This window comes from Dipodomys ordii, unplaced genomic scaffold (genome assembly GCF_000151885.1).
Source record: "Dipodomys ordii isolate 6190 unplaced genomic scaffold, Dord_2.0 Scaffold50, whole genome shotgun sequence".
Classification (NCBI taxonomy): Eukaryota; Metazoa; Chordata; class Mammalia; order Rodentia; family Heteromyidae; genus Dipodomys; species Dipodomys ordii.
The window spans coordinates 8928950-8943368 of NW_012267266.1; the positions used below are offsets into that span (position 1 = coordinate 8928950).

At 34.5% G+C, this 14419-nt stretch overlaps 1 protein-coding gene across 1 annotated transcript in view; it reads right to left on the reverse strand.

Annotated features, from left to right (window-relative positions):
* The window catches only part of Fer (fer (fps/fes related) tyrosine kinase), a 356813-nt gene that overhangs the window by 300111 nt on the left and 42283 nt on the right, over nt 1-14419 (reverse strand). Inside the window, exons 4-6 of the mRNA XM_013020434.1 lie at nt 9237-9420; nt 5796-5933; nt 4200-4319 (exon numbers count right to left, since the gene is read on the reverse strand). Coding sequence (XP_012875888.1) covers nt 4200-4319; nt 5796-5933; nt 9237-9420 — 442 coding nt within the window. The remainder of the gene's footprint in view (nt 1-4199; nt 4320-5795; nt 5934-9236; nt 9421-14419) is intronic.

Here is a 14419-nt window from a genome sequence, read left to right on the forward strand (position 1 = left end):
GGCTGTGATAGTAGTTTGAGTGTGGCCTGATACGTGGTCAATTGGATAAATCCCTAGGAGTGGAATTGCTGGGTCATAGAGAAGCTCTATGGTTAGCCTTTTAGGAACCTCCATACTTCTTGCCAAAGTGGTTGAACAAGTTTAGTCTCACCAACAGTGTAGTAGCATAGTAAGCTAAACCCATAGAAACATAGGTTGCATAGTTTCCTTCATTTGTTGTAACTAGAATGTGCCTATAAATCTAAAAGTAAACACATTGGATGGAAAAAGACAAAAGTACACTTGAACATAATAATTACACAGGACTCACACAGTGAGACCCAAGGAGGATATTCTTAGGAGAGGATCACAAAGGCTCAATAGGTATGTGCTTATGATCCTATAAAATTATGTTTATCAAAACAAGTTCCAGGGCTGGGAAGGTGGCTCAGTGGTAGAGCGCTTGCCTTGCATGCTCGAGGCCCTGGGTTCGATTCCTCAGCACCACATAAGCAAAAAGAAAAAAGCCGGAAGTGGCTCTGTGGCTCAAGTGGTAGAGTGCTAGCCTTGAGCTGAAGAGCTGAGGGACAGCGCCCAGGCCCAGAGTTCAGGCCCCACGACCGGAAAAAAAAAAAAAATTAAAACAAGCTCCAAAAAATGGAAACAAGAAGTTTATTATTTTACTTTGTTTTTGTTCTCTTGTTATTTTCCCCTTTGTCACTGTTTTTGATCTCTGTACCTCTGTCTTCTATATAAGTTTATCAGTTTGGGGGATGGAAAGGGAGAAGCACAAAAGGTGACAAAAGGTGACAAAAGGTGAACTAACTCAGCAGTGATATGCACTTGACACTATGTTGAAAATGAACTATATAACTTGTCGTGAAGGGTGGGGTCAGAAGGGGAAAAACTGGGAGAAAAAAAAAGGCAAGAAGTGACACTGTTCAAAAACAAATGTACTCATTACCTGATTTATGTAACTGTTAACACTCTGCACATCACCTTTACTAGAAAAATAACATTTTTTAAAAATCCCAAAAATCTTTTTAAGTTTAACTTTTCTACATCAATACACCTGTATAAATATAGTTGACAGCCAGCGCTGGTGGCTCACTCATGTAATCCTAGCTACTCAGGAGGCTGAGATCTGAGGATCGCAGTACAAAGCCATCCCAAGCAGCAAAAAGCCATGAAACTCTTATCTCCAATTAACCACCAGAAAACTGGAGGTGGCACTGTGGCTCAGATGGTAGAGTGAGTGCCTTAAACTGAAGAGCTGAGAGACAGCACCCAGGCCCAGAGTTCAAGCCCTACGACCAAGAAAAAAAATTATATATATATATATATATATATATAGTTGAGAGTATGCTAAAAATACTTTTGGAGTATTAGGGAGTAAAAGGTGGTAGCTATTATGTATAATTTATCACTAGATTTCCACTGTAAAGGGCTTAAATTTATTTTCTTAAAGATAATTTTGGCAAGGATAATAACTTTTGGCAAAGGAAGTTATAGAATTTACATTTCTACCAATACTTCATAAAAAGGTTCACTTCTTTATGCCTTATATAACAATGAATGTTACCAAATTACTTAATATTTGCCAATCTAGAATTAGGTTCTTTCTTGTATTTTTTTTATTTCAAAAATTACATTATAATTTCTCAAGACTATCTCTTCCCAGGATTACACACACACACACACACACACACACACACACACATACCAGTTACCAGTTTCAAGGGAATTATCTAAAATTTATCTTTTGTTTGTTGTTGGTGATGCTGGTGGTGGTGGTAGTGGTGGTGGTGGTGGTGGTGGTGTTGGTGGTAGTCATGGGGCTTGAATTCTGGCCCTGGGCACTGTCCCTGAGAGCTCTTTCACTCAAGGCTAATGCTCTACCACTTTGAGCCACAACTCCATGTTCAGTTTTCTAGTGGTTAATTAGAGATAAGAGTCTCACAGACTTTCCTTCCTTGTCTAGCTTTGAACCACAATCCTCAGATCTCAGCCTCCTGAGTAGCTAGGATCACAGGCGTGAGCCACCAAAGCCCAGCTTAAAATTTATCTTAAAATGATTAAAACAATGAATAATGCTTTCTGGAATAAAATATAAGGAATATAGACACTGTTGAATAAAATGTAGCTAAAAGTTTTATCTCAGTAAGATGTAAACAAATTTTCTGTATTATCAAAAATTTATGGGCTGGGAAGGTGGCTCAGTGGTAGAGCACTTGCTTTGCATGCATGAGGCCCTGGGTTCGATTTCTCAGCACCACATAAGCAGAAAAAGCCAGAAATGGTGCTATGACTCGAGTGCTAGAGTGCTAGCCTTGAGCTAAAGAGCTGAAGGACAGCGCCCAGGCCCAGAGTTCAGGCTCCATGACCGGCCAAAACAAACAACAAAAAAAAAAATTTATTATCTCTAATTTATTGTATTTTTGCTCATCACTTTATCACCACAGTAAAAAATACTAATTTATGAAATTAATTTATTCTTATTGTACCCTAAAAGACAAAATAAATTCTATGGTCACAAATCTCTGATGGTTCCTAAAAATTATTATAGATATTTTTAATTTAGCGCATTAAACTGCAAAATCTATATATTCATTCTATTTTGAGATTTATAAAAAGAAGTTGTTAATATCAGTATATGCTTCTTGAACTTTAATCTAGATAATTTTAAATACCTACTAAAAATTTTAAAGGATAGGCAAGTTATTGGAGAACAAAATAGTAATAAGAAAATCAGGAGTAACATGCCTTGTTTACCATGCAGCACATGAAATAAGACAAGGAAAGGATGTCTTACTACACAGGAATTGAGAAACTCTCTACCAACCATCCAGTGCCATGGATTCATCTTTAATGTGAACAGCAGGAGATTCCTGGCTAACATTCCCAACCATTGTCAAATATCCCTTAGAAAACAAAATCGATGCAAGTGAGAAATACTAGTTTAGAAATAGGTGACATTCTAAATGTAAAAGGTCAAGATTTAATAGTCAAATCATGCTCACTATGTGGGGAATGCCCATGCCTCCATTCCCCTCAAATTTCAGTATTCCATAATTAATGCTTCATCTTAAACAGAGGTTCCTTTAATTCAATCAGGCTACCTTTAAAGATTTCAAACCCTTTTCCAAGAGATTTTCTATTGCCCAAATCCAAAAAATAATCCCACAGTCCTATTTTAGCAAACTGTCATACCACCTCAGTGTTAGTGAGTAGTAGGAAATTAATTTTGTTAGATGAGGAATTTTGGCTACAATTTAAAATTTCAACAAGCAAAATAATATAACATATCCAGTTTGAAGAGACCCATTCCTATGTACATACTTATTTTTAGCTTTAGTTTTGATACAAACACAAGTATGTATACAGTTTACTAATAAATGCATTTCTTTGTATTTTCCTCAAACAAATTAGGAGACAAGTTAAATATTTAATAGTATAGTGCCTTAATTATGCTCCTAAAATTCAGAAAATAGTATTTAATAGTTGCATAATACTAAAAAGCACATTAATATATCAAAATTCCTTTAATTTTTTTAGGTAACAAAAAATAAAATAGAAGTTGTTCAATAGTCTATCATAAAAGATATCCTTGCTTCAAGAGAAAATAATGCAATTGAAAGAAAAATTGTGCTGAGACTGGTGGTTCATCCTTGAAATTTCAGCTACTTTGGAGGTAGAAACTTGTTTTTCTGGTAGAAGCAATGTTCTGTTCTGGTAGAAGCCAGGCTGAAGCCTGACTCACACAAAAAGTTCCTGAGACCTCCATCTCTACCGTTAAGCTGTGCATGGCGGTATTTACCTGTCATCCTACTGATATGACAGGCAAAAATAGGAAGATCACATTCCAGATAGGCACAAAGAAAAGGAAAGGAACTTACCCCAAAAATAAATAAACAAAACTGTCTTGGGGCATGGCTCAAGCAGAGACCATGCCTCACAAATACAAGACCCAAAACCCCAGTACAAACAAAAAAAAAGTCCAATTTTGTACTAAATGTTATAACACCAATAACACTTACACTGTCTTCATTTTCAAAATGATTCTGCCAATAAGTATTAGAGGTGGATTTAAAATGGACATTATTCTAATATAAGGTATTACTAATAATTGGAGATATTAAAGTAACATCAAAAAGTTTGATTTTTGAAGTTATAAAAAATGGTAATAATAAATAAAATTAACATGTCTCAATGATACTTACATTACTTGCAAACTTTCTGCTGTTAAATTATTCCACATGATTTCATTCGCCTGAAGGTTTTCATTTTCTTCTAATAAGGAAGTGTCAAACTCTATTTCTTGTTCTTTAGCAGCTGTTGTTCTAGCAAGATAACCAAAGAATTCTAATTAATATAAACATACTATCACAATATATCTTACTACTCTCAAAAAATAGAATATTCTTATTCAAAATTTGAATAAAAAGTAAACACAAATAACAGAATTAAAGTAAACCATAAGCATCTGAGAGCTATTTTTGGGGGGGGAGGGGGGGTCCGGTCGTGGGGCCTGAACTCTGGGCCTGGGCACTGTCCCTCAGCTCTTTAGCTCAAGGTTAGCACTCTACCACTTGAGCCACAGCACCACTTCCGGCTTTCTTTTTGCTTATGTGATGCTGAGGAATTGAACCCAGGGCCTCAGGCATGCAAGGCAAGTGCTCTACCACTGAGCCATCTTCCCAGCCCCTGAGAGCTATGTATATAATGTGAGCTTTATTTCTCTCATTTATAGAATACAGACATGTACCTGCTTTTTTTCTTGTCACTTTCATTAAGTATAAATTAAGATGACGAACGCTACAACTTTGGGGGGGGGAGGTGGATTGGGTGGGGGAGGGAGGAGGATGGAAAGGGATGGGAAGGGGAAACAAAGAAGGAGGCTACAATGCTTGATAAGAAATGTACTCGTTATCTTGCCCATGTAATTGTAACCCCTTTGTACAGTATTTTCACAATAAAAAAAGAAGATGATGTTAGGTGAAATGAACCCAAGATAAGGACACAAGTGTTTTTTTTTTCTTGCTTGCTATTGTTTCTAACATTTTTATAAGGTGATTTCTTTGTTGCTTTGTATGTCCCTCCCCAATGGTATAACCCCTGCTTTCACTGTATTTGATGTTAGTATAATTGGGGGAGGGGAAGGAAAAAAACAAATTGTTTAAATAGGGGTACAGGTGTACCCATTGCAACAATGAGATGTACAAGACGGTATGTCAAAAAAACGAACTTTACAACTTTGGCGCGGGGGTGGGGGGAAGGCCAGAATGTAGTCATGGAGATGGGAGGGCAGGGATGGTAGGGGAAACAAAGGAGGAGGCAACAATGCTTTATAAGTAATGTATTCATTACCTTGCTCATGTAATTGTAACCCCTTTATATGGTATTTTCACAATAAAAAACTTATTTAAAAAATTAAAAAATAAAATAAATAAGATGAATGCTTGAAAAAGCAATTGGTGCCTCAGAAAACTTACTATCCATATAAATTCACAGCATTATTATCATATTATAAATATATTATTATCATATTCTAAATATGATATAATAGGATCATATTATAAATATATTATAAAAACCATATTATAAATATGATTTTGCAGGTTAAACAATGTGATATAATAACTGATAAACTTTTTAATATAATTATATGAATTAGTTATCAACATTGAATCTCTAAAATTTAAAAGCAAATTAATCTGAAAGATACTATGTCCCAGTAACATCTTTTTACTTTTTTCAAACATTATATAAAGATAAAATAATATTTCCATAAATAACAAGGGATGAAAATATCTTACCTATGAACCTCTATGAAATTATTATATTCTGTTTCAGGATCTATCTGTTCAACTGACATTTGAATCTCCTTATGGACATTCACTATTTCCTCTGTAACAAGACTGGTTATCTGGCTGTATTCATCCAATATACCTTTTCTGAAAAAAAATTATAACATTTCAAGTTTTTAATCAAGAGAGACAAAGACCCAAAAAGAGTTTTGAAAATTAAACATAAGAAATGTACTATCAGCCTCAGAGCAGTGCCTCATGCCTATAATTCTATCAGGAAGCTGAGTTCTGAAGATTATGGTTCAGGGCCATCCCAGGCAGACAAATTTGAGACTCTTTAGTGTCTTAAAGAGACTATTTAATCTATAATAAAACAGTAAAAAGCCAGAAATAAAGGCTTAGGTCAAGTGATAGAGTGCCCTCTTTGAGCAAGCAACATCAGCAGGCCCTGAGTTCAAGACCCAGTACTAGCACCAAAAGGAAAAAAAAACAAAAAGAAGAAAAAGAACAGGCAAAAGAAGAAGAAAAGAACAGTGTATATATACAATGGAATTTTACTAATAATCCATTAGAAAGGATGATATTATGTCATTTGTAAAGAAATTGATGGACCTAGGGAAAATTATATTCATTATTTACCCTACCTCTCAGTTATTCATCTGCTCCTGAGGTTTGTTCTTTTTTATGTATAGAACTTACTTCAACATATCTTCCATGACTTTCTGCAACCCTAAATCTGTATGTTCCATGACCCTTCATCTCTTCTCCTGACTACAGTTTGTAACAAAAATATTATCAAAGTTATCAGCCTTGTCCAATAAATACAAAAGTAAAAAAAGTCTTTTTTGTTACAAAGAACAAATATCCTTACTTAAAAATGCTATGCGCAAAACAAATTCTACTGGTCAATAGTGGCTTCAAAGCAAGTGCAAATGAACTTATCCTGAATATTCCCAAATACATATAAATTGTAATTTTTATTTCTTCTACTAATAATAAATCAAAATTATTATTCACAAGGCTCCATTATTATGAAATGCTTTTTCAATTACTTTGTTTTAAATAGAAAAAGTGTTGGATTAAAAAAATAGCTTTAAACTTGCTCAGGTAATGCTAGTTTCAAATGATTGTAGACATGATTAATGGATATGTTTAAAAGGGAAAGTAGAGTAATTTAAATACAGATTTAGTCAATATTAATAGGAATAAATAGTCATAAAATGGACATCATTAAATGGCTCTGACATGAACCAATGTTTATACCTCAGACAAACGGAGAAAGTAGAAATCTCTCAACAGTGCATGAAAGGACACTTGTCACACAGGATTCTCTTTGAGTATTAACATCATGGTTAGATGTTTAAATGCTAGATCTAATGCAATGTACGACAAACTATTTTGTCCCAAATAAATTTTACAGTGATAATGAAAAAATGTTATTAAAAATTCAATAATTTTGAATTTTATTGGTAAAATGAAAATAGGAAAAAATATATAATGTAGCTAGATTCATAAATTAAATGTTTTAAGTAGATATTTCACTATTTTATCATCAGTGGAAAATTAACACACCCAAGCTGACTAAAAACATTTATCTTCTTTCCTTAGAGTGAAAATGGAGATCATCTAAAATTGAGTTTTACACACACACACACATACACACACACACAGAGATACACACACACACATACACACACACAGAGTTATCTTCATACTTTCACATTAAGCAAAACTAAGTCAAGAAGAGTCTGAAAGGTAACATCAAATTTGATCTCATTTCAAAAGTTCTAGAAGTCATTATTGCTCAAGAACTATTGATAATCTAGATCCCTTATCTAAAACATTTATACGTAAAGGGACTATTCTATGTAAGTATTAAAATAGAAAATGTGTTGCCCAATACAATTCAGAATGTTTTACAAAAAGAAAAAAAGGCTTTTTCATGTAATAGGTTACAGGCATGAGCCACTGGTGCCCAACTGCTATATTTCAAAGTACAAAAAACTACAGGTTCGTGGATAGTCAGAGTAGTATACACCTGTCATCCTAGCTATATAGAAGACTCATGGTTAGAGGCTAGCCTATTCAAAAATGTAATGAGACCTAATCACAATCACAAAAAACAAGTAATAGTGGCTTATGATTCCAGATATGTAAGCTGCAGCGATACAGCTGGATCACAATCTGAGGGGTACTATTTGAAAAATTACTAAAATAGGCACAAGACCCTGAATTTAAACCTCAGTACAGTCAAAAAACAATAATAAACAGAAAAGCCAGGTGCTGGTGGCTCACTCCTATAATACTAGCTATTCAGGAGGCTGAGATCTGAGGATCATAGTTTGAAGGCAGCCCAAGCAGAAAGTCCATGAGACTCTTATCTCCAATCAGAAAAGCTGGAAGTGGTACTGTGGCTCAAGAAGTAGAGCACTAGCCTTGAGCACAAAGAGGCTCAGGGACAATGCCCAGGCCCTGAGTTCAAGTCCAAGGACTGCAAAAAATAAAAATGAACAAACAAATAAAACAAAGAGTTCAGGTGTCAATTTATATAACAATCATCAAATTAACTAGACTATAAGAAAAATTGGCACTTAATTTGCCAAAGTTTCTTCCTTCATAGTTTACCATAATGTAAACTTTATTTCCACCTGTGAGATAACCAACCACTCATCTCATCTTTTCTAACCTTTTGTCATCTCATTTCCTTTCTATCTTCCCTGCCCTACTCTAATGCACAACTGTAATATTAAAGAATTCCTGTTGCACATTTTCTCTGAGAGAAAATGTAATCTAACCATTTGCAAAGGGCTAAACCAACTAATAAAAGAGATGAAGGCCTTCTATAAGTGGTTCATCTCTCTCTGTTGCCTTACGTCAACATCTGTGGCAAATGTATGTGCCTTGTGACTTACTGATGAGAGTATATTGTCACCTCCTCAAAGGTAAGAATTTAGCCTGTACATCTCTGTATACCAAATACATATCAGAGTATGCTTTTGTACACAGCAAAAACTCTATTAACATTTGTTGATTTTTAGTATCATACAGAGAAAACAAAGAATAAGAAGCTGGTAAATAAACATCCAAAATTATTTTCTTCAAGTTTCACAGTTCAAAGTCTAAATATCTAACTATTGTGGGGGGACAGGTTTTCATCTATTATTTTTTAGTAAAAGTGTTGAATCTCTCATTAATGTGCATATCCATTTCTAAGTACTAAATCTGAAGAACAGTAAAATAGGAAATAGCCATTTGTTTACATATCTGCAGGCTGAGTATGGGCAGCTCCGGTGGAAAGTTGAGGAGATGGAGCACAAAGTGAAGGAGCACCAGCAGTGAAAATGAAGGAGAAAAACAATGAGGTGAGATCGGTTTGAGGTATAGAAATTTAAGTAAAAGAGGAAACAGACTTCTGAAGGGATTTTCTGAGAAAGAGGAAGTGTGTCTTACAGTGCTTTTATCATTTCTTCTTGCATCTTTTGCAAGGAGTCCAGAAGCAGTGGAAGTGTGGTATCATAATACTGGTTCTGATGAAGCTGTGCCCCTTTCAACGCCAACACATACTGATTATGCAACATATGAAGTTTCATTGTGGCCTTGTCATAACGTTCCTTGGCCTTTTCTGTTTCTTTCCCTGGGGAGAAAAAAAAAATTAGCAAAGAGATAAGAACTGAAGTCATACCTTCACTATATGCAGTTTAGACTCTCATTATTATTTTTTATTTCCCACAGTTTACAAATAACACATCTATTGAAAACATACTATGTGTACAGAATTATACAAAGTACTGTTTTCCTATACTTAGCACAGAAGTTGCTAAGAAGCAGCATATACTGCACAGTACATTTCTGGTGATCGCATAAATGTACAACTCATCCTTAAAGTAACTTACAACAGCAGTTCTCATAAAACTGTCTAACCAAGAAAGCTTGCAAATAATGTTAAATTGTGAGTTCTGCATTTGAGTTTTTAGTAAAGACAGGGTTATGAGCAGAGATGTTATAGAGCAAACAGACACTTTAAAATTGTGGCATGTGTCAATGGATCACGCATGTCATCCTCACTGGAACACAACTCAAAAGTAGCCCTGGCAAGAAAGTCTATGAGACTCTTATCTCCAATTAACCAAAAAGCCAGAAGTAGAGGTGTTGCTCAATTGGTAGAGTGCTAGCCTTGAGTTAAAAAGCTCAATGCCCAGGCCTTGAGTTCATGAGTTTGAGCCTCAGGATCATACCCCCCGCCATACACACACACAGCAAAAGTGGGTTTTTAAATACTTTCTGACTACATCCCACAGAATGGTTCATCTTATGAACCAATGTAGTAATCTTATAGACAAAATATATAACTTCATTTTGTCAGAAATATTATCCTCATTCAGGTACAATCTATGGTATTTAAAAAATTCCATTCTGCTTGAATTTTGAATTTAAAAGAATGTACATTAGAATTTAATGAACATCTTACCACAGTTAACACAAATCTCCAGCAATTAATTCTTAACTCATTCTGTATGCATTTGGGATAATATTATTAAGTTAGCAATTAATAAATCATGTCAGTAATATAAATAATAAATTATATTTAACATTCTGAAGAACATATCCTCCCCACATGTTCAGTTAGCATAATTTACATCACATCAGTTAGTATAATTTTCAGATTAATATATTTTTATCCATGAATACTTAGCTTCCTTCTTATAGAAATACATATCATTAAGTAGCCCCAAGTAATGTCACATCTATGGCCAGCCCTGGAGCGTTCTTGTAAAAATGACCAAATTTGTCTCTCCTCATTCACACACATCAGAAGATTCCTTTGTGAAGCTGACACTCAGGCTCCAAGATGGACACCAGACCATTCACAAACCAATCTTTTAATAGAAGCAAAGCAATATTCATTTCTGAATGAGGGTGAAGTTCACAACTTTTTGCTACAGAAGCTGCTAGAACAGCCTTAGCTAATTACTCCCCTTCCTGGGGGCCATTTCAACATTTCTGATGGTTTTGCTTGTTTTTCACTTGCTTGTTTTTTCAGTCCTGTGGGTGAGCAATCAACCTCGTTTGCTCATTTGCTAAGTAACTGCTCTACAGCTTGAGCTACACCCCACCGCTGACCTTTGTTTTTTTGTTTGTTTGGTTGTTTTTTGTTTTTTGTGGGTTTTGTTGTTGGGTTTTTGTTTTGGTTTGGTTTTGGGTTTGTTTTTTTTTTTGTCGGTCATAGGGCTTGAACTCTAGGCCTGGGCACTGTCCCTGAACTGATCTTCAGCTCAAGGCTAGTTCTCTACCACTTTGAACCACAGTGCCACTTCCATTTTCTGGTAATTAATTGAAGATAAGAGTCTCACAGACTTTCCTGCCCAGGTTTTGAACTGCAATCCTCAGATCTCAGCCTCCTGAGTAGCTAGGATTACAGGTATGAGCCACCAGCACCTGGGTGACCTTTGTTTTGGTTCACCATTTTCAAATCAGTTTGTTTCTGTTTCTTGAAATTAAACATACTGATTCAGACAACAGAGAGCTCCAAAGATCACGCACAATTAATTACAAGTTATAAAGATATCTTCCATCTACATAATCATAATAAGACAAATAAATAAATGATGACCAAGTATTCTATTTCACTGATTCTTATTGGCAGTTCAAAAGGCATAATTAAGGAATTTGATGAAGTTTACATTTCAGGTTACTTTTCAAAACTATTAGTTTCATATATCAATTTTATTATTTTTGGAAAATTCTCTAAATGTATTATTCTGACTTCAAGAGTCATGCTCACAGATAAACATTTTCATGGACAAATCTAAACCAATCCATCTGCCTTGCTCTTTGCACAGATTTCTAAACTGCAGACGCCCCATCTGTCTTCCTATCTGGTGTAGAATGACTCACTAAATATACAACACCCAACTCACTAAAATTGTATGATATAGCATAACAATAGAAAACTTAAGAACTTCTTAGATTTCTTTTTCTGTCTTAGGCATGTGAGCAACAATCTGAAGGAGACTGTTACGGTCAAAATCAATAGCCTATTAGCAGTCATTACCATGATTTAAAAAAAAATGTCTCTGAAATCATCCAATGCAAAAATATGTTGAGATTTAAAACTAAACTTTCTTTAAGTTATGCTTTAGTAGGTCCTGGAAAGGAAAGCTACTGTACAGTTCACACAAACTTGTATATTTGGTTGTGAGGAATTATGTATATACATATTTATCTATAATCCATCTCCCTTCTAAGTTTGAACAAAGAGTTATAACACATGCTCACTTGCTGTGGTTTAGAAAGGGATTCTACTGTACATTTTTTTTATTTGTTTTATATAGAGACTATGTAAGTAAATTCTCAAAATGTTAATATTGTAGAAAAGCCAGTATTACAGTAAAAGGTCTAATTCTTTTCACATAAAAAGATTATTGTACTCTGTACAGTATCTTTACAATAAAAATATTTAAAAAGATTATTGTAATAAAACAGTCTGACTCGACTTGAGCCATACTGCTATTAGAGTCAGAATATCTCAGATCAATACTTTCTTTTAAGCATTTACGTATGAAATTAAAGGTGAAGCAGATAGAGTGAACAAATTCTTATTGACAAAGAATTTTATCTCTGTTACTGTGTGTTTTTTCTTAGATGAAAAGAGGCACTGAAGCAGGGCTTGAAGTGTTCTGTGTATCAATTAAAATGGAGGAAAACATTCCATTTTTCCTCTTCCAACATAATGAAATTCATAGATTGAATTATAATTCTTTTGCCCCCACTTGTTGACAAATCTGTTTAATGTTTTGTAATAACATTGTGCATACAACATGTCATGCCATAAACAATATCATGAAGCTAGCAAAACTCAATTATGTAAGTTTGACATTTACAAAAGACAGGCTAGACTACTCATTAAGCTAGTCTAAAAAGTCAAGTATTTTTCATTATAAACTTCTGAAGTGCTTACCATGTGTTGAATGAATATCATGGTAGAAAGCTTTCTGACAATAAATAAAAAGTAATTACTTTCTGAAAACAAAGTGATTCTTTTCTGCTTTTCCTACAAGTAGAATCTGCTTTGAATGGCTAACTAAACATTTTATCATTTTATTTTTTCTTTTCTTTCTAAACACTCCAAAGCATACACATATAATTACTATCCTAAGAATACTATTAAGAAGAAAATGAATAGAAATTCATCTTAACTTCTACGTTAGTCAGGCTAAATGTTCAAGTATGTTTGTTTCATATGGAAATTGAATTCAAGTGTTGTATGTGGGTACAATGAATGAGTTACTTTATGTAGTATACATCTAAGAGCTAAATTATCTGAACTTCCTAATTCATTGAGATGGAGATTGCATGGAAGAAAATTGCCGAACTTCAGTAAGCAGCAAATTTTTTATGTTCTACCATTGAGTCAGTAAGCAAATATACTGCAAATAACAGATGCTAAGTTTCTGTTAGAAAAAGAAGTTGAAATGTTACATAGGAAAGATTAAATTGACTTTATGATGTTAGATTTGGAGCTATAAATATCTATGAGAAACCTTCAGTTATAATATAGATAATCAATGGGTATATCAGTAAGAGTGTGTGAGAGAAGACTTAGACTACAGATATTCCAGTAGTAATGAACACATCCAAGGTCCCAAATATTGTTTTCTAAATAAAAATAAAAGAAACTCAGATTACTGAAAGAAATGGAGCAGGAAGAAAATAAGTACTCAATGAATGATGGTAACATGTTAAAAAATAACTATTTTTAAATGTTAGTTAATGAAACTAAAAATAATAATAGAATTAGAAAATTATCATTTCAAAATAATCATATGCTATGGCTTTTATCCAGTATGACCCATGTCTGGATAAGAAGAGGATTTGGATGAAAATCTAGATAGAGAGAGGCCAGAGAAACCAATATTGCTGGCAATTTTACAGTAAATTTTTAGCCTTTGTAAGTAATCCATATCATGGTGCTCTGTTAGGCCAGCCCGTAGCAGACTCCATGGCTAGGAGATGGCAACAAGTGAAGTCATTTCCTCAGACAAAAAGATGGAACACACATGTAGAAAATGGCGGGGCTTTCCTCCACTCTATGATCCTCCTCTATATTTAAATAACAGAGAAATGTATTTCTCCCATATCTAAGTATTTAACTGAGTTCTAAATATTGCCTAAAGGTCCATATGTTAAAGTCTTAATCCCCAGATATGGCACTACTGTTTTATGGTAGTACCTTTGAGAGGTGAGAGCTAACGGGAAATTCTTAAGATTGCAGTGTGAGTAGTTTGCTCCAATAGGTACTACCAACTATTACCCTACCCAAAGCAATGGTGTTACCCATGACTCTAGAATATGGTGGTTCACAATTATAATCCCAGATACTTAGGAGGCAGAAATCAGGAGGCTCCTGCTACTGTTCCTAAATTCATAAATTGAAATATTCTTAAGTCTAAAATAATTAAATTTAGGTACTTTTTTAAAATATTAAGACATTGGGCTGGGAAGGTGGCTCAGTGGTAGAGCTCTTGCCTTGCCTGCATGAGGCCCACATAAGCAAAAAGAAAAAAGCCGGAAGTGGTGCTGTGGCTCAAGTGGTAGAGCGCTAGCCTTGAGCTGAAGAGCTGAGGGACAGCACC